This window comes from Pristis pectinata, chromosome 27, assembly GCF_009764475.1.
Source record: "Pristis pectinata isolate sPriPec2 chromosome 27, sPriPec2.1.pri, whole genome shotgun sequence".
Taxonomy (NCBI): Eukaryota; Metazoa; Chordata; class Chondrichthyes; order Rhinopristiformes; family Pristidae; genus Pristis; species Pristis pectinata.
The window spans coordinates 1,192,312-1,214,289 of NC_067431.1; the positions used below are offsets into that span (position 1 = coordinate 1,192,312).

Sequence of the window (21,978 nt, forward strand, 5' to 3'; positions counted from 1 at the left end):
TAATGCAGACAAGTGTGAGGTGTTGCATTTCGGAAGGACAAATCAAGGTAGGACATACACAGTAAATGGTAGGGCACTGAGGAGTGCCAAGGAACAAAGGGATCTGGGAGTTCAGATACGTAATTCCCTGAAAGTAGAGTCACAGGTAGACAGGGTTGTAAAAAAGGCTTTTGGCATCCTGGCATTTATAAATCAAAGTATTGAGTATAGGAGTTGGAATGTTTTGGTGAGGTTGTATAAGTCATTGGTGAGACCAAATTTAGAATATTGTGTGCAGTTCTGTTCGCCGAACTACAGGAAGGATGTCAGTAAGATTGAAAGAGTGCAGAGGAGATTCACAAGAATGTTGCCGGATCTTCAGGAGTTGAGTTACAGGGAAAGATTGAGCATGTTAGGACTTTATTCCTTGGAGTGGAGAAGAATGAGGGGAGATATGATAGAGGTTTACAAAATGATGAGGGGCATCGACAGAGTTAATGCAAGTAGGCTCTTTCCACCTAGATTAGGAGAGATAAGTATGAGAGGACATGGCTTTAGGGTGAAAGGAGAAAGGTTTAGGGGGAACATTAGAGGGAACTTCTTCACTCAAAGAGTGGTGGGAGTGTGGAATGGGCTGCCATCTGATGTGGTAAATGCCGGCTCGCTCCTAACTTTTAAGAGTAAATTGGATAGATACATGGACGAGAAGGGTCTGGAGGGGTATGGGCTGGGGGCAGGTAGATGGGACTAGCAGAATAATGTTTCAGCACAGACTAGAAGGGCCAAATGGCCTGTCTTCTGTGCTATAGTTTTCTATGGTTGCCTTAAATACAGGGCTGCAGTTGGAAGGAGAGTTTGGATAGGCTGGGTTTACTCTTACTGAGTGCAAGAGGCTGAGGGATGACTTTGCAGAATTTGTAGAAAATTATGAGGGACATAGACAGGATAATAGTCAGGATCTTTTCCCCCACAGTGCAGGTAAATCGAGAACAAGGCGGCACAGGTTTCAGGTGAGAGGGGGAAACATTTAAAGGAGATCTGAAGGGTAGGTTTTCCCCCACACAGAGGGTAGTGTATATCTGGAACAAGCTGCCAGAGGTGGTGGAGGCAGATGCATTTACAACATTTAAAAGGCATTTGGAAAGGTACTTGGATAGGAAAGGCACGGGGGATCTGGGCCTGATGCAGGCAAATGAGATTTGGCATCACAGTTGGCATGGACGAGATGGGTTGAAAGGGCCCGACTCTGATGTCCGATTCTGCAGTTCTTTGAGCCATCTTCCATCTCCTAGCACCTCACCTGTGGCTTACGAAGATGCCATAATCTCCAGCAGGACCCCATCATTCTCCTCTTTTGCTTCTTATAGCAACTTAGGATAGATCCCTTCCAGCCCTGGGGTCGTAACAATACCATGGTGTCTCATGACACCTATCAGCTCTCCCTTCTTAAAACTGACATAGTCCAGATTATCCATGTGCCCATCCCTGAACTGTCCACCATGTCCTTCTCCTTGGTGAATACAGACGAAAAGTATTCATTTGGGATCTTGCCCACATCGCCTGGCTCCACAAATAGATTACCTTTTTCCCTTCAGGGGACCCACTCATTCCCTGTACACCACCTTACTGCTGATGTACCTACAGAATGCCTTGGGATTCTTTTTAATTTTATTTTCCAAAGACATTTTTTGATCCTTTTATGCCCTCCTAATCCTTTCTTAAGTTCTCTCCTACATACTCCATATTCCTCAGGAAAATCCCTACCAAGTCCATGGTTCCCTTAAAGTGTCAAAGTTGGTCAATAGGGTTGTGAAGAAGACATATGGCATGCTTGCCTTCATAGGATGGGGCACACAATATATCTGTGTGTTGGTGAAGTGGGCTGAGGAATGATACAGAATGTAGAACACAGAACAATACAATACAGGATCAGGCCCTTCAACCCACGATGTCTGTGCTGACCATGATACCTGCACATGGTATGTACCCGTCATCCCATGCCTGCTCATGGGTCTTAATACCTCTTAAAATGTCACTAGTGTACTTGCTTCCACCATCTCCCCTGAAAGTGCATTCAGGCACCTACTTCACTCCATGTAAAGAAACATTTGCCTCACATATTTCCTTTGAGCTCCCCCCACCACCCCCCCCCCCCCCAACCAACTATCTGTATTCTGTGCCTCTCATAGTTTTGTGTTCTTCTATTATGTTACCCCTCAGCCTCAATCACTCCAGGGAAAACAATCCAAGTATGTCCAACTTCTCCTTTTCGCTAATACTCTTTAATCTAGGCAACAATCCTGGTGAATCTCTTCTGCATTCTCACCAAAGCCTCCACATTCCTCCTGTACATCAGTGCTCCTTAGGGTCCTGCCCCTTATTGTATACTTTGCTCAACTGAGGGTGGGACATACACCATGAATGGCAGGGCCTTAAGGAGTACTGAGGAACAGAGAGGCAAGTTATTTTTGTTTTGTTTTTTTAAATAGAGTGATTGTTATCTTGAACCTGCTGCCAGAGGTGGTGGTGGAATCAGATGCAACTACAACGTTTAAGATGCATTTAGACAGTCACTTTAACAGACAAGACATATGATCTAAAACAGGAAAATGGGATGAGTGTGGAAAGGCATGGACGTGGTGGACCCAAGGGATTATTTCTGTGTTGTACAACTCTGACACTAATGATTCTGGATGCCTATACCTGAACATGATGACCCCGTACTCTTAAAACTCTTGGAGTCAGAGTCATACAGCATGGAAACATTAGACCCAAAACACCAACAATTCCTGATGGTGCTCGACATGCGGAGTTCCTCCAGCAGATTGCTTGTTGCTCCAGATTCCAGCATCTGCAGTCTCTCTTCATAATTGAAAAACTCCATCTTGGTGAATCTCTGCACCATCTCCAGTGTGATCACATCCTTCTCGTAGTGAGGTGACTGAAACTGTACAGGGTACTCCAGTTGGGCCAGTTAATGGGCCAACTACTATTCTGTATAGTTGCAGCATAACCTCTCTGCTCTCATCACCTATGGCCTGGCTAATGAAGGCCAGTGTCCTGCATGTCTTTCTAACCACCTTCTCTACCCGTGTTGCTGCCTTCTGTATATATAAAAGTTCCCTCTGTTCTCCTGGAATCGCAACATTCATTGTAATTGATTATTGGTTTATTATTGTCACCTTACTGAGACACAGGGGAAAAGCTTTGTTTTGCATGCCATCCAGACAGATCATTCCAAGCATGTACATCAAGCTAGTACCAAAGGAAAAGCAATAATAGAGTGCAGAATATCCTGTTACAGAGAAAGTATAGTGCGGGAAGACAAACAAGACATGAAGTGTTCATCCTTATCGTACATGAGGTCTGTTGTAGAGTCTGATAACAGTGAGATAGAAGCTGTCCTCAAGCCCTGTGGATGTTTTCAAGCTTTTGTGTCTCCTGCCTGATGAAAGGGGTTAGAAGAGAGATGACTGGGGTGGGAGGGGTCCTTGATTATGTTGGATGCTTTCCCTGAGGAAGCAGGCAGTTGGTTGGTTGGTTGGTTTTATTGACAGACTGGGCATATATCTATCACAGCAATGTTAATCCTCCTAAAATGCATCACCTCCCATTTTTCATCATTAAATTCTAGCTCCACTGCTCTGCCCGTCTTTCCAATTTATCACCATCCTTCTATGCCTGAAGTCAACCTGACTATCAACAATGCTCTCTGCAAACTTAATAATCATACTCCTTCATTCACATCCAAATCATTAATGTATAGCAAGTGTTCCAGTACGAATTCCTGTGGATCACCATTATTTAGTTTTCCCAATCACAAAGAAAAAAGCCATCACCCTTGAACCTCCAAGCACCAAGGCAATTTTGGATCCAATTTGCAAAATCCATAGGTTTTTGGATCAGTTTCCATGTGCGATCTTGTCAGAGGGCTTATTAAAGTTCACCCAGATTGCAAAACCCTCATGCGTACCTCTTTAAAAATTGGAATCAAATCAGTCAGAAAGCAAAATTAGTCACAGAGCATTTCCCCTTGAAAAAGCCCATATTATCCTTAATTAATCTACGCCTCTCTAACTGCACATTAATCCTGTCTTTCAGACTCTTCTTCCAATAATTTCCTTACTACTGACATTAGACTCATCAGCCTGTTAATTTTGAAGACAAAAGGGACTGCAGGTGCTGGAAGAACTCAGCGGGTCGAGCAGCATCTGTGAAAGCCGAAGGTCGAAGTTAACATTTCAGGACCCAGTTCCATCTGCCCATCATCCATCCACCTGGGTCCACTTACTCATCAGCCCCTCCCCACCTGACTCTACCTATCACCAATGAGCATCTGTGCAAATCCCTCCCCCCCCCCCCCTCCAGCTTACAACCCAGCTCTGTCTACCCATTGTCTCCTCCCTATCTAGTCTACCTGGTTTCACCTGCCCATCATCTCCTCCCCATCCAGTTCGACTCATCACCTACCAGCCTCTATCCCACTGCGCTACGTACTGCTATATTCTGACAGTCTTTCCTATTCCCTCTCAATCATGATGCAGGGTCTCGACCTGAAATGTTGACTCACACCTTTTACCTCCACTGATGCTGCTTGACTTGCTGAGTTCAGGTTAAGCAGTCATTTACTTACACTTCCAATCTTGTGTACTGCACTTAGTGTTCACAAAGTTGTCTCCTCTACACCAGAGAAACCAAACATAGATTGAGTGACTGTTTTGCAAAATACCTGTGCTGAGTCCACAAATGCGACTCTGAGCTTACGGTTGCCTACCGCTTTAATTCATCATCTCACTGTGACCTTTCCGAATGTGGCATCCTGTACAATGAGGCCCAATTCAAGCTTGAGGAACAACACCTCATCTGTCTGGGCATATGACAGGCTGCAGGACTCAACACTGAATCCAAGTTTTAGATAAGCCTCTATTTGTATGAGAGCATGTCATTTTTGCCTGTTGTAATTTTGGCTCAGTTTATTTTTTTTAAACCTTTGTATTTGTACAGTTTGGCTTATTGGGCAGGTTCCACGGCCTTCCCAGTAGCAACACAAAGGCAAAGCAGCCTAATCCGATCTGAACAGCCCCTTTAGGCTCATTCTATCAGAGAAATTCCCTCTTCCACCTATCACCCCCCGCCCACCTTCTCTGCTCCCTAAACCAACTTGTTACTTTCTTTCCAAGTTCTGTTGAAGGGTCCAAGACCCAAAAATACTTCTCTTTCCAAAGCTTCTGCATGACCTGTCAAACATTTCCAGCATTTTCTCTTTAGTAAAGAGTAGGGTCCATTAGGAACCAAGGGGGCAAACTGTGCATGGAGCCAGAGGACATACATGACATCTTAAATGAATCCTTCTTATTTGTATTCACCAAATGTTCAAACCAGCCACTTTCAGAAGAACCATCACTGGCTTTACGTTCTTTCAAGGTTCGACATTATCTCACTATTATCATATTTAGGGGAAAATGCCATTAATTCTGATCATCAATCTGCATGCTTACCCTTCATCCATTCTCTCCAGGATAACACCTCTGCCTTTTGCAACACATAATGCACTTACAGGATAACATTTTGGGCAGTAACTTTTATTTTGCTGTTGTTGTTACAGATTCTCCCTATCTTCAGCACAGCATGGTGTAATAAACAGCTGATGTTCACCATTTTCAGTTCTATTAATTACACCAGTTTAGTATTAATGGTTATAGCTTTCTACAATTTCTTTGAAAAGGTGCAATCTCCTGAACCGTCGAGTCATTTTGTTGTTATCTTGAAGAATCCTGATAAAAATTGGACTATCAACAAAAGAAAAATGTGGGATGAAATTTTCATTTTAACGAGAAGTGTGCCAAAAGCTTTAAAAAAAAATATCAAGGACATTACAGCATAAATAAGTCAGACATTTGTAAACAGAAGAATGTTGGCAGTTTCATCATTACTATTACTGACAATGAAGAATGGCTGCATGGAGTTCCAGAATTATTCAATGAAGAATCAGTTGGATGCTACAATAGGGAAAAGGGCAGCATTATTGTTCCCATGGGTAAAGGAATTGATCAAGCTTTGCAGCATTACTCAGCTCTTTTAATCTTGTAAATTAACTGTAAGACCAAGAGATGTTATCAAACTAAATCTCAAATAAAAATGACAAAAAATGCTTACGGAACAAGACTGAAGCTCTTGAGTAATTAGTTTCAAAACGAATACTTCAGCCCCATTAAATAACCAACATAAGCCGATCAGGCAACAACAAATGATAGAGTAATTATATATAGACAAACTAGCAACACCAAAGGCTCATTGTTCTCTACAAGTCCAATTTCTCATAGTCCTTAATAGTAATAAGGAATCCAAATGTCAAAAGGATTAATTTTATTTTAGGTCATACTCGTAGGCTGTTATTGGGCAAGTCCACATTTGATATGTGGGAGTCATTTAAAGGTCAGCAGGTCAGAATTCAAGACCAACATGTTCCCACAAGGAAGAAAGAAAGACAAGGATGGCAATGTTGGATGATGAAAGATGTTAAAAATTTAGTCAAAAAGGAAAAGGAAGCACATGTAGGGTTTAGGTAACTGAAAATGGACATGGCCTTTGAGGAATACAAAGGAAGCAGGAAAGCAGAAACAGGGAATCAGCAGGGCTAAAAAAAGGGCCATGAAATGTCCCTGCAAAGGATGAGGAGGCTCAGGAGAGGGTATCGAAGGGTGAAAATGTCATATAGTTAGGGCACAGCTTTAAGGCAAGGGGGAAAAGTTTAAAAGATTTATGAGGCAAGTTTTTTTTGGCACAGGGAGTGGTTAGGTGGCTGGAACGTGCTGCCAAGGAGATGGTGGAGGCAGATACAATAGCAATGTTTAAAAGGCATTTATTCAGGCATATGAACAGACAGTGAATGGAGGGATAGGGACCACATGCAGGCAGTTTTACAATTTAAATTGGCATCATGGTTGGCACAGACATTGTGGGCTGAAGGGCCTGCTCATGTGCTGTACTGTTTTGTGTTCTATATTTTGGCCAGCTCTGCCATATCTTAATTTCCTTTCAAACCTAACCAACCCATGAAAGACTTGGATAGAGTGGACATGGAGGAGATGTTTTCATTAGTAGAACAGTCAAGGACTTGAGGGCACAGCCTCAGAATAAACAGAGACACAAGAGATTGCAGATGCTAGAATCTGGAGCAACACAAAAGGCACTGGAGGAACAGGCAGCATTGGGGGGGGGGGGGAGGGGGGGTAATGGACAGTTTACATTTCAGGTCAAGACCCTTCACCTGGACTCATATCTAGATCTAGACAGAATAAAGGGACGTCCCTTTAAAATGGAAATAAGGAATTTCTTCAGCCAGAGTGGTGAATTTGTGGAATTCATTGCCACAGGGGGCTGTGGAGACCAAGTCATTGGGTGCATTTAAGGCAAGTTGATAAATTCCTGATTGGTAAGGGGGTTAAAGGGTTACGGGGAGAAGGCAGGAGAATGGGGTTGAGAGAGAGCGAGAGAGAAAAATCAGCTATGATTGAATGATGGAGTAGACGTGAGGGGGTGAATGGTCTAATTCTGCTCCTATGTCTCATAGTTCAAGGACCATGGAGTGATTCACATGTTAATACACTATTTAAATGCAACTCTTGATAATTAGTATCTTGAAAAACAATGCAGTTAGATCCTGTAAAATGAACCATATATTTAAACCTCATGCTGGAGGGCACAATTCAAACAACTGGAAAATACATCAACACAGCACAACAGAAGCAAAGACAATACCAGGCATGGGAAATATTTGCATCTGCAGCAGAACATCAGCCACTCTTACCTGGGGAGCTGCCATGGTCCCTTACGAGATATCTTTCTACCTGCCACAGAACACCACAAAGCAATACAAACCACAAGACGGTGATTAATGTGTGCAAAATAACACATTTGAATGACACATGACTTCAACCATTCAATTATACAAATTTAAAAACATTTCATATCAAATCCAATAAACTAAGAATTCCATGATCTCCAATTCAAAATCAACAGAAGTAAAACTGCTGACAAACAAATCTGAAGTAAAATAATTTCTAATTAACGAGAAACAGATGTCAATGTACTGATTACATCTTACAAGTGTTTTCACATGCACTGCCCTTTCAATATTCAGTGACCCAAACAAGGCCTATTGCAAGGTTTAACAAGCACAGCTACACAAGCACAGCTACCGCCACACACACAGTTCCACAAGCGCAAGAGTGAGGAAATACAGTCAGAAATGCTGCATTTTGCATGTGGCATTAAACCAAGGCCCAGGAAAAACAGAAATATCCCACAGCACTATTTCAAAGATGACTGACGCAGCAAATCCCAGTCTTCTTGCCAATATTTATCCTTTAAGTTATAACATTAAAAAAACCTGGTTATTTCACAATGCAATTTGTGGGGATACGCTGCATACAAATTAGCTGTTCCAATTCCTACATTACAATCACAAACACATTTCAAAAGTACTCTACCGGTCGTAAAGCATTTTGGAAGTTGTGAATGGGGCTGTATCAATTCTAAGTTTTCCTTTCTTAGCTACCAAGCCATGCACATGCTCAGAGACCCTCGACCTCATGGGCCTCTGCTTATGAGCTCCACATATCTCCACAAACACAAATATGCTCCAGAACACACATCTTCAGCTACATGCTAAAACACTCATCCTCACCTGTCCCTGCAGCAGAGTATTCTATCAAAGTAATACACTTTAGTTGTTTAGAACTGTTGTTCACTACATGTACGATGATTGTATTACTGAATGAACAATACACAAGTTTTGGCAAATAAGCTGGAATAAATTCAAATACCACCATTTAACAATTTAAGTTCAGCTAATTAAACAAATCTTTTGTGTAAATCAGTTATCAGTCATGGTGACCATTATAGTTCTTAAATATAGTACAGCCATAACAATCTTGCTTCACAGTCATTCTTTGAATCAGCAAATCTACTACCCTTCCCAACAAATGATGGCAGATTGGCCTGGTATTGCTTTCTCTCGTTACATTTGGCGTCTTCCCGTCCCCTAGAATTGCCATAAAATCTAAAATAATAATTGAATAGAGCAGAGCCAATATGAATTTATCAAAAGGACATGGTGTTTGATAAATATTTGTTTTTTTTTTGAGGATGTAACAAGCAGAATATACAAGGGAGAACCAGCTAATATGCATTTGGGCTTTCAGAAGGCCTTCAATAAATGCAGCTCAAGATTAACAAACACAATTTTAGTACACAGTTTTGGGGGTAGTATATGGGTGGGAAGAGAGGATCAAAACCACAGGGTCCTGACCCAAAACAGCCACAGTTCCTTCCCTCCTGACAGATGCTACTTGACTGCCAAGTTCCTCCAGCAGTTTGTTTTTTTGCTGTGGATTCCAGCATCTGCAGTCTCTTGTGTCTCCAAGAGGAAAATATAAAGTTGCAGAAAGGGTAGTAGGGGTGGGGGAAAGCATATTGGTGATAGGAAATCTCTCTGATCAGGTGAGGACAGGGTTGCCATGTGGATTAACTGTTGAAGTCATCTGTTTGACAATTTAATGAGGGTAGTTGAGAGGGAGAGGCAGGCAGGGAGAAAACAAACATAGGAACATGTAACAGCTGTAAAATGCACATCACAGCTGTAGGGAATACCCAACAGAATGGAAATGCACGAAATGCCTAGCGGTGTTAACGGAGAGAGAAAAACTGAATTAATATTGCACATTGATAACCTACAGCTGAATTGACTAGTTACCTTAAAAAGGGAGAAGTGAGGCTTTCGTGGACTGAATGCATGTACTTTCCAGAACAATTATCATTTTCTTCCAGGGCAACACCCTCAGCATCAAGGCTGTAATTAACACTTTTCAGCTCCAATAGGCAGGTCTGTTTGTTTGCTTGTCTGACACCAGATTCCCGAAACAAAATCTATTCCAAGTTCTGTGGCACCAAAAGATTAACATTCTTCAAAGTGCACAACATCTGCCCCAACTCCTTAAAATCCACAGCCCATGATGCTCAAAATAGATAAGGGTCATTTGGGACAGCATTGAGAACTTCCAGTACTTTCATCAGGAACACATGGAAGACAAGGAGCATGCCACTTGCCAAGCTACCCACCCACTTATTCTGTCAAACACCTCATGCCCCATGTAGCAGAATCTGCAGGTCCCACAACTCGCCTCACCAGCCATCTCAGAACCACAGAAGTCATTCTCAATCCAGTGTTACTGCCTCAGAAGATGATAATGATAAAACACCAGTTAGACCAGAGCTCAAGACCGCAATAATTCTGGTCATTACACTGCGGCAAAGACATGATTGCACCAGAGAGGAAATTTATGATGATGTCGCTAGGACTGGAAAACTGCAGCGATGAGCAAGGTTGGATAGGCTGGGTGTTGCTTTCTTTGAAACCCAAGCTGAGGAAAGACCTAATTAACATGTATACAATGATGAGGGAAGTATATAAAGTAAAGGTAGAAGGACCCATTTCACTTAGGGATCAAAAATCTGGGAGTACAGATTTAAAGTAAAATTTGAGAACCAATTTTTTTTTCATCCTGAGGTGAGCAGAGTTTGGAACTAGTGGTATTCATTAAGTACCTGGATATGAGCCATGACCTGCAAGCTATGGCCTAAGTGTTGGTCAGTGGAATTAGGCTGGGTAGCTCTTTTAAATTGGCACAAACATTGGGCTGAATGGTCCCCTCCTGTGACATATACTTTTCGCTAATTCTGCAACAGGAATGGGAAATAATGCAGAGTATGTACAAGTCCCTGAGAAATAAATTACTGGTGGGAGTAATCTTCGTACTCCATAAGTTATACTGGTTCAATTGACTTTTTGGGGGATTTCAGCATCGCTGGCAAGGCCAGCATTTCATACACACTCCTCAACGAGATTGTAAGAAAGGTACTGCAGTAATCATGAACAACTTCGATCTTTATATAGATTGGAGAAATTAAATTGATATGGAGTATACATATTCACACTGGGATTATATCCCATTTCTGATAGGACAGCCTAGCTTTATCAGCATAACTTCGAAAAATACAAGATGAAATCCTTTGCGCAAATAATTGGTGGAATTGAGAGATAATGTGGTTCAGGAAAAGGAAATTATATTTGACAAAGTAGATCCTCGAAGATGAAACAAGCTGTGCTGTAAAGGCCAATTACGAGGTGTGGTGATGTAATGTAATGTATTTAGATTTCCGAAAGATTTTTAATAAGGTGCCATTGAAGAATGTCATGGCATTTTTGGGTGGTGGAGGGAGGGTGATATTAACATGGGAAGAGGACTGGCTAACGAACAGAAAACAAACAGAGATAAATGGGTTACACGCAGGTTGGCAAGCTGTAACACCTGGGCTGCCACAGTGCCCCCACTGTAACAGGTATTGATGCCTGAGATGAAGAGACCAGCTGTACAAATTTGATGATACTAAGCAGGAAAGCAAATTGTAAGAAAAACAAAGTCTACAAAGGAGACAGATGGATATAGAGTGGGCAAACAGATGGGTGATTAAATAATGAAAGGAAATGCGAGTTTATCCACTTTAATCAGAAAAATTGAGAAGTGGGATGTTGTTTAAATAGATAGAAAGAGATAACAAAATGCTACTATGCACAGGGATCTGGGTGCCTTTGCACATAAAACGCAAAGTTAGCCTGGGGTACAGCAGGTCATCAAAGAGGCTGATGAAATTTTGACCTTTATGACAAGTAGAATGGAGTACAGATGTAGGTATGTCATGCAATAACTGCCGTAGGTTTCCGTGAGACGACACTGAAGGACTTGAACAGGTTGGGAGAATGGGCTAAGAAGTGGCAGATGGAATACAGCAGCGGCGTGTGTACGGTCATACACTTTGGAATAAAGGTGCAGACTATTTTCTAAATGATGAGAGAATTCAGAAGTCAGAAGTACAAAGGAACTTGGAAGTCCTAGTGTAGGATTTCCTAAAGGGTAACTTGCAGGTTGAGTCATTGGCAAGGAAGGCAAATGCAGTGTTCGCATTCTTTTTGAGAGGACTAGAATTTAAAAGCAAGGATGTAATGCTGAGGCTTTATAAGGCGTTGGTCAGAACACATTTGGAGTACTGTGAGCAGATTTGGGACCCATATCTAAGGAAGGATGTGCTGACACTGGAGAGGGTTCAGAGGAGGTTTATGAGAATGATCCTGGGCATGAAAGGTTAACGTTTGATGGCTCTGGGCCTGTACTCACTGGAGTTTAGAAAAATGAGGGGGATCTCATTGAAGCCTATGGTATATTGAAAGGCCTGGATAGAGTGGACATGAAGAGGATGTTTCCAGTAATGGGTGAGAATAGGACCAGCGGGCACAGACTCAGAATAAAAGGACATCCCTTTAGAACGGAGATAAGGAGGAATTTCTTAAGCCAGGGAGTGGTGAATCTATGGAATTCATTGCCACAGATGGCTGTGGAGGCCAAGTCACTGGGTATATTTAAAGTGGAGGTTGATAGGTTCTTGATTAGCAAGGGCATCAAAGGTTACAGAGAGAAGGCAGGAGAACAGGGTCGAGAGGGAAATACAAATCAGTGGTGTTTGAATGGCAGAGCAGACTCAATGGGCCGAATGGCCTAATTCTGCTCCTATGTCTTATGGTCTGAAGGACTACTGGTCTCATTACTTTTGGAAAGATACTTCTGCTGGAAACTTCAGAGAAGGTTGATTTCTGAGATGATGGGGTTGCTTTAAGGAGGAATGATTGAGCAGCTCGGCTTGTATTCAATGGAGTCTGAAGGAATTTTCTCTCAATGAAGATTAAAATATTTTGAATTTTCTGCACGAGATGACTTTGGAAACGGTTGCTGAATGTTATCAAAGGTGAGATGGATAGATTTTGTATAGGGGAGCCTGCGGCTTTGGGGAAGAGGCAGCAAAGTGAAATTGAGAGCCAAATCAGATCAGCCATGATCTAATTGAAGAGAAACAAAGGACTGCAGATGCTGTAATCTCGATGAAAAACACCATGATGCTGGAGGAACTCAGCAGGCCAGGCAGCATTCGTGGAGAAAAGCAGGCAGTCAACGCTTCGGGTCAGGACCCTTCTTCAAGATGATCTTTGCACTCTTTAGTCAGGATATCAGCTTTCTCAGCATAAAATTTACAGCATGAATGTTTTGTCCCAAAGAGAATGATGGTCACAAACTAAGAGATAAGGCTCAAAAAGCCAGCACCTTTCAAGATTCAAATGGAAAGAAACAGCTCATAGGTTTACACAAACTGCATTGCTGCTTACACAAAGCAACATCAGTCACCATTTCAAGCAGCTTCCCCAGTCATGTAGAAATGTAAAAACAAAGTCTATTAATGGCTGAAGTAAATGAATGCTCAACAAAAAGACGCTTGAAGATAATTTCCCAACATCAGCACTGTGCAGTTAATAATGAACAATAGCAACGATTGCTAGATCAAGAGTGCTAAAAATAGTACAATGAGCTATATTTACTAGTCACGTGTACATCGAAACACACAGTGAAATGCACCTTTTGCATAGTGTGTTCTGGAGGCAGCCCGCAAGTGTCACCACGCTTCCTGCGCCAACATAGCATGCCCACAACTTCCTAACCCAGACGTGTTTGGAATGTGGGAGGAAACCAGAGCACCCGGAGGAAACCCACACAGACACAGGGAGAATGTACAAACTCCTTACAGACAGTGGCCGGAATTGAACCTGGGTTGCTGGTGCTGTAGTAGCATTACTCTAACCGCTACACTACCATGAAGCTTATGCAATAGTATGAATTGAAAGCGAATCAGATCACAAATCCTGGCAAGAGATTGAAAGGAATTGTGTAGATAGCCTTTGATCTTTTTTCAAAATGTGCTGCTTTTTGCCTGCCTCTGCACATCACATTTAAAAAGTGACACAGTACGACTGAATCCAAACTTTTAATGCCCCTGAAACAGTCAATGGGGTACATCACATATCTGCACAAGGTGACGTGATTATTGAAAATCAATGCTGCATGCAACACGTACTGAGGGCCATGTATCAGAATTGAACTACTCCTGAACAATCATACGTTAGTACTTAGACGTGATAAGCTAAAAGCATATCCTCAGCAATGCACATTAAAAAAAAATGCCACCTAAGAGAAAATGAATTACATGCTTAAAACATGGAAGCAATTCAGCCAAGAAGTATGTGTAAACTTTCATCCACCCTGGTCCAACAACCTCAGCCTTTTAAATTTATTTCTATGTAATATAATCTTTCATTTCTTCCTCAATGCCAACTCTGGGAATTAATTCCCAAGCACTTTCATCAGGGCACTGTAGTCAGACAATGAAAAGCAACAATTCCTATCAGGATGAAAACTCCCAAGCTACTTTTAAACAGGTATCTGAACTATGACCCCTTCAATTTGTTGATTCGAGTGGCTAAAATCTGAAAGCATCTATATATTTCAGTCTCCACAAACATCAAAAACATAACTTCTCACCATGATTTCCCAGCCTGAAACTTAATAACTAGCTTTTCTTATTTTAAACTTAAAACAACTTCAGGCCATTTGATCCATCAGGTCCATGCCAGCTCCCAAGGGAGTATTCCTATTCCTTTTCTCCTTACTTCCCTGTACTCCTGCAACAACTTCTCTCTCATATATGCCCATCAACACCCCCTTGGTTCCCTCTTCCAACAAGGGAGAAAACTGGAGCCCCCCACCCCCGAGAAGACCCATGCAGCCATGAAGCGAACATACAAACTCCGCACAGACAGTGCAAAAGGTCACGATTGATCGTGGATCCCTGGAACCACTAGGCAGCAGCACTAACTGCCTCTTCTTCCACGATTTCTTTGTACTAAGTTGCTGCAAGGAATCCAAGTATGACTTTAATTACATGCCTTGTCCTTATTGCCCTCACTAACACTTATTCCTGCTCTCAATACACTTCATTTGGATTAATACAAAGATAAATGATGGTGTAAACCTTCTGCCTGTTGCCTCTGCCGCTCCTCAACTTATACCAATTACCAACAAAAAGTCCACTGAAAGATATATTCATTAAAAGAATTACGAAAGTATGTTAGAATTTGCAACACTAATTTGCAGATATAAGCAAAACTGTGAAGTCGATAGAGAACATGGAAGTCACAGAAACAGCAATGCAGTAGCAAACAAAGCAGTAGCCACACGACTGTAATAAGTATCGCCAGCTGGCACACTTGCGTGTTCAGGTATTATGCAGACTACTTGCAAAGTATTTCATTTGATCTCTGATGCCCAAAAATATTTCTGGACATTTCACACTGTGCCTGATTCACAATCTATGCAAAGAATAAAGTGAGGAATCGAAAGGAGGTGCTGACTACCAGAAAAACATAACAAGAATACACTATACAGTGGCATGCAAAAGTTTGGGCACCCCTGGTCAAAATTTCTGTTACTGTGAATAGCTAAGCGAGTAAAAGATGACCTGATTTCCAAAAGGCATAAAGTTAAAGATGACACATCTCTTTAATATTTTAAGCAAGATTACTTTTTTATTTCCGTCTTTTACAGTTTCAAAATAACAAAAAAGGAAAAGGGCCCGAAGCAAAAGTTTGGGCACCCTGCATGGTCAGTACTTAGTAACACTGCCTTTGGCAAGTATCACAGCTTGTAAACGCTTTCTGCAGCCAGCTAAGAGTCTTTCAATTCTTGTTTGAAGGATTTTTGCCCATTCTTCCTTGCAAAAGGCTTCTAAGTACTGTGAGATTCTTGGGCTGTCTTGCACGCACTGCTCTTTTGAGGTCCATCCACAGATTTTCAATGATGTTTAGGTCGGGGGACTGTGAGGGCCATGGCAAGACCTTCAGCTTGTGCCTATTGAGGTAGCCCATTGTGGATTTTGAGGTGTGTTTAGGATTATTATCCTGTTGTAGAAGCCATCCTCTTTTCATCTTCAGCTTTTTTACAGACGGTGTAATGTTTGCTTCCAGAATTTGCTGGCATTTAATTGAATTCATTCTTCCCTCTACCAGTGAAATATTCCCTGTGCCACTGGCTGCAGCACAAGCCCAAAGCATGATCGATCCACCCCTGTGCTTAACAGTTGGAGAGGTGTTCTTTTCATGAAATTCTGCACCTTTTTTTCTCCAAACATACCTTTGCTCATTGCGGCCAAAAAGTTCTATTTTAACTTCATCAGTCCACAGGACTTGTTTCCAAAGTGCATCAGGCTTGTTTAGATGTTCCTTTGCAAACTTCTGACGCTGAATTTTGTGGTGGGGATGCAGGAAAGTTTGGAGAAAAAAGGGTGCAGAATTTCATGAAAAGAACACCTCTCCAACTGTTAAGCACAGGGGTGGATCGATCATGCTTTGAGCTTGTGTTGCAGCCAGGGGCACAGGGAACATTTCAGTGGTAGAGGGAAGAACGAATTCAATTAAATGCCAGCAAATTCTGGAAGCAAACATCACACCGTCTGTAAAAAAGCTGAAGATGAAAAGAGGATGGCTTCTACAACAAGATAATGATCCCAAACACACCCCAAAATCCATAATGGACTACCTCAAGAGGCACAAGCTGAAGGTTTTGCCAAGGCCCTCACAGTCCCCCGACCTAAACATCATCGGAAATCTGAGGATGGACCTCAAAAGAGCAGTGCATGCAAAACGGCCCAAGAATCTCACAGAACTAGAAGCCTTTTGCAAGGAAGAATGGGCAAAAATCCTTCAAACAAGAATTGAAAGACTCTTAGCTGGCTACAGAAAGCGTTTGCAAGCTGTGATACTTGCCAAAGGCAGTGTTACTAAATACTGACCATGCAGGGTGCCCAAACTTTTGCTTCGGGCCCTTTTCCTTTTTTGTTATTCTGAAACTGTAAAAGACAGAAATAAAAAAGTAATCTTGCTTAAAACATTACCATCATCTTTAACTTTATGCCTTTTGGAAATCAGGTCATCTTTTACTCGCTTAGCTATTCACAGCAACAGAAATTTTGACCAGGGGTGCCCAAACTTTTGCATACCACTGTACAGTCAAACAAAGCATCAGCAAACACTTGCAGTTTCTAATCACAAGAAACAAAACTAAAGTTGTGAGCAAAGGAAAATACTTCAAGACTGATTCCAGAAATACTGAACCTATTTTAAGATTTGGAAAGTGCTAATACTTAAACCGCCATGATGACAATGAAGTTATGTCTTCCCCTATAATCCCAAGGAACCCCTTCTTCATTCTCAGAAAGGATCAGTACTGCATAAGGACCATTAACCCATACCTCTACACAGTTCAGGGTCCACCAGAGCTGCAGTCCACTAGATGGCACCAGAACACCGCTGCCATGCTGATGTTGATCAAGCTGGCCCACGCATCCCTGCCCGACCCAGTCTGCAGGAACTTCACACCCACCACACAGAACATCCCCTTGCCAACATTTCTTCCCAGTCCCTTATCTCATTATGGCACAATTCCACTTCATACCTCACACAGGGTACCCTCCCACTAGGGCTCATCCACACAAATCCTAACTCAGTGGCACAGCCACTCCCTCCACCCCCAAAGGCAAACGCAGTCTAATCTCCTCACCCCCATTTCTCCCCCTCAACCCAACCCACTACCCCATCCCCCCTATTCCAACCCACCCGCTGCAGCCCATCTCGTTCCATCATAGCCCGCAATCCCATTCCCCACTTCAGGGCATGGCCCCTCCCCTGCACCCCACCCGGCGCCACAGTCCCCCCGCTCCTCCCCCTCTCCCCACAGCCCCCCCGCCCCGCCCCCTCTCCCCACAGCCCCCCCGCCCCGCCCCCTCTCCCCACAGCCCCAACCCACCACCCTTGTCCCCCCCTCATTCCGACCCACCCGCTGCAGCCCAGCTCGTTCCATCATAGCCCGCAGTCCCATTCCCCACCTCAGGGCATAACCCCTACCCTGCACCTCCCCCCGCCAGGCCCCACAGCCCCCCGCCCCTCTCAACCTCCCCCAGCCCCTCCCCCTCCCCACGGCCCCACAGCCGCCCCGACCCCTCTCCCCACAGCCCCCCCGCCCCTCCCCACTGTCCCTCCCCTCCCCCCGGGCCCACAGCTCCCCCCCCCCAACCCCACCCCACCCCGGGCCGCCACAGCGCAATGCAGCCCCGCTCGGCTCCGCCCGCGCCCAGCCCGCCTCTCTCCCGGCCCAGTGCGGGCTGATCCCCCGGCCCCGGGCAGCCCGATCGGGGCAGGGCTGCCGCCGGCGATGCGCCGCCGAGCCCGGGCAGCAGGCGGCGGAGAGCTGCCGTGATTTGTGTGGTGGATCCCAGGGTGGAGATAACGGGCCCGGCCGGCCGCCCACGGGGGGCTCCTTACCTCGACGTAGGCGGCAGCGGCGGGCACGGCCGCCAGCAAGAGCAGGCGGCCCACAACGGCGACGAGGGCTCGGGTTGCCATGGCGGACCGTGTCCCCTCCGCTCAGTTCCCGGTCCCGGGCGTCGAGACCAGTCCTGCGCGTCCCCGGCAGACGCGCACCCGACGTGCTCGCTCACGACCGACGCTCCACGTATGCGCGCCCCGGCCTCCTTCAGCGGCCGAGGGACACGTTTGGTGTTCCCGGCGAGGGGGGGGGAGGGGGCAACTCTGCCCGCCCCCCACCCCCAGCCCCACCCGTACCCACAGCCGCAGTCTCAGTCTGTCAGGTTCTCCCCCATCCCTCCTCCAATTCTCCCCCATCCCTCCTCCAATTCTCCCCCATCCCTCCTCCAATTCTCCCCCATCCCTCCTCCAATTCTCCCCCATCCCTCCTCCAATTCTTCCCCATCCCTCCTCCAATTTTCCCCCATCCCTCCTCCAATTCTTCCCCATCCCTCCTCCAATTCTTCCCCATCCCTCTTCCAATTCTCCCCATCCCTCCTCCAATTCTCCCCATCCCTCCTCCAATTCTTCCCCATCCCTCCTCCAATTCTTCCCCATCCCTCCTCCAATTCTCCCCATCCCTCCTCCAATTCTTCCCCATCCCTCCTCCAATTCTTCCCCATCCCTCCTCCAATTCTTCCCCATCCCTCTTCCAATTCTCCCTGACCTCACTCAACAACACCCCGCCAACCCATTTCTCCTCGCCTTCCTTCTGTTTCGCTCCATCCAAATCTCCTCCAGTTGAGTGAAGTGCAAGGTGCTCTGTTGGGACAAGCTTCACTTGAAACTGAGCTGGGACCAGTGACCAAATGAATTGAATAACAAGAACTGTAGCTCAACTGCATAGTCGAGGGTGTAGGCATTTTCAGGTGAGGAGAAAGTTGAAGAACAAGATGATAGTGCAGGATAATGATGACCAGAGTGTTAGGAGGAAATGGTAAGAAGAAAAAAGTTGCATACAGTGTTGGAAACAATGTGTGCAGAATGGAAGTAAATGAGATTAATTTTTAGCCATTACAGAGATAAGCATTGCAAAGTGGTCAAAGTTGGGAATTAAATTTACTTTTATTTAGAAGAGATATGGAAAATGGAAAAACAATGGGATATTGGAGAATGGAACTAAGTTAGTAGAGAGAAAGGATTTAGCATGGAAAATCAAGGAATAGAATCAATTGAACTGAAAAACAGTGAAGGGTGGAAAACATTGGTGGGAGTTGTCTCTTGGCGTCCAGGCAGCAGTGATAATGTAGTTCAGAGCATAAATCAGTAAATCAGAGGTGCATGCAACCAAGAGTAATACAGTATTCATCTACATGTAGACTGGGCAAACCAAATTGGCTGTTGTGATGTGGAGGACAAATCCATAGACTGCAAAAGAAATGGTTCAAGAGATCAGTATGTTGAATAACCAAGGAGGGCACGGACTATTTTACACCAAGTATATGAAATAATTCATGAATAATCTTGAGACCTTTCAGGGAAGAATGATTATAATGTAGTTTTATTAACATCCAATGTGATTTTATTCAATGCTAAACTGTGGTTAAATGTAAAGAAGGCAAATTATGAGGTTTCAGGTATGATCTAGTTCTGGATTGGGAAATTAGAAGGTACAACAGCACACGAACAATGGTTAACATTTAAAAAGTTATGCACAGTTTACAACTAACACAAAGCACAAATAACCAAAAGGAAAAGAGGTCCAAATATGGCTATAAAAGATAATATTTGATCAAATGAAAAGATTTATAGCAAAAATGACCAGTAAGCCTGTGGATTGGAAAAGAGGACCAAGAAATCGGTAATGAAAGACGAAAAAACTCACAAAAATAGTCAACGATGAGGCTGCAGAAAATGGGACACTGAGAGGAATTTACAATTGTTCACAACGAAGCACATTGGAGAAAGCAATGGCACTGAAAGCCTGGCAGTCCCCACGGTCTGATCACCTGCATCCCAACTTAGACTGTCGATGCATCAGTTGTATTCTTCCAAGATGCCACGGATTCCAGAATGTTTCTCACAGATATAATCCCATTATCTAAGGGAAGGAGAAAGAAAACACGGCGAGTGACAGACCACTTTGCCTGATGTCAGTCTTGGGAATTGCTGGAATCTACCATTAAGGAAATAGTTACAAGGCACTTGGTAATTGGATTGGGCAGAATCAAGAAAGATTTATGAAAAGGGAATCACATTTAACAAATTTCCTTAAAGAATTTTTTAGGTCATAAACACAAGAGTACATAAGGTGAAGCCAATGGATGTAGCTGCAAGAGGACTGCAGGGATCAGTGCTGGAGCCCTGGTTGTTCACAATCTTTGTTGATGGTTTGGTTGAGGGGACCAAGCTTTTACTGATGATAGTCAGTTGTGAGGAGGATGCAGAAGATATTCAAGGGGGTATACACAGGCTAAGTAAATGGACGAGGAAGACTCTGAGGAAATATGTGGTGCCATCCACCACGGAAAATGTAGAAAAGTGTTTTTATTTAAATGATGAAGCATTGAGAAGTGTTGATGTTGAGAGGGACCTGGAAGTCCTTGGACACAGCAATGGATACAGCAAATGGAGTGCAAACACTATGTTGATCTTTACTGCAAGACGGGTTTAGTGAAAAAATACTAGTGAAAAAAAGTTCTGGTCAAATGGCACTTGAGAAACTGCAATCGAGCAAGTGCAACCAAGCTTCCCAACAACGATTTCTGGGTTGGTTTGGTGGGACAGGGTGATGGTTCCGGATTAAGCAGATGGTGCTTACATCCTGGATATTTAATGTAATGATTGTGAGAAGCTCCATTCTGTGTACCTGAACGGAGATGCCAATGTCACAAGGGGCTCTTCTGAGATTTACTGCCAAAATAATACCTGTCAACTCTGTCAATAAAACATTATGAATGAGAGAACTTTTCTTTTTTCCGGCAAATATTATCAACCCGGCCATCCATCTAATTAATTTACGTCACACTACCTCCAAGGCAACTATACACTTCTGTAGGTATGGAGGCCAAAACTGTGTGCATGGTGATATACAGAACTTCCTTGTGTTCTCTGATATTCCTGCAATTAAAGCCAACATTCCATTTGTATCTGAATTGTTTGCTGTATCTGGAGATTAAATCTATACATTTTATGAAGCCGCACACACGGGTCCTGCTGTACACCATTACAAATTTCTTATTATTTAAAAAATACCTGTTTTCATATTCTTCAGCCCAAAATGAACAACGTATTTTCGCACATGCTAACTTTTAACCACTCACCCAGCTGGTAACTGCCCTGCTGCAGACTCTGCGTCTTTGTCTTGACTCACTCTTTCCTTATCACTATGACCTATGCTTATTTCCAAGTTAACAAAGGTGTTCCACAGATAGTCCTTGCCTTTTGCTTTTGCCTGCTGATCTGCTCAATTCATTTCATGAATTATTAATATCTATTTAATGATATTTTTGAAGTATGGACAAATTGAATGAACAAAACAGTGCAGCACAGGGACAGGCCCTTCAGCCCAGGATGTTGTGGAGAGTGCAGAAGATTGCCGAAGGATACAGTGGGTTATAGATCAGTTGCAGGTATGGGTGGAGAAATGGCAGATGGAGCTTAATCCGACCAAGTGTGAGGGGAGATCAAATGTAAAGGGA

General features: G+C 43.6%; 1 protein-coding gene across 4 annotated transcripts in view; it reads right to left on the reverse strand.

Moving 5' to 3' along the window:
* The window catches only part of aplp2 (amyloid beta (A4) precursor-like protein 2), a 128,460-nt gene extending 109,982 nt beyond the window's left edge, over window positions 1–18,478 (reverse strand). For 2 of the 4 annotated variants that reach the window (XM_052039745.1, XM_052039744.1), the window contains exon 1: window positions 18,296–18,477. In XM_052039745.1, the coding sequence (XP_051895705.1) occupies window positions 18,296–18,376 (81 nt within the window). In that variant the 5' untranslated portion in view covers window positions 18,377–18,477. Of the gene's footprint in view, window positions 1–18,295 lie in introns of all 4 variants that reach the window. The other 2 variants (XM_052039746.1, XM_052039747.1) reach the window with 2 other exon arrangements.
* Between the last annotated feature and the right edge of the window lie 3,500 nt (window positions 18,479–21,978).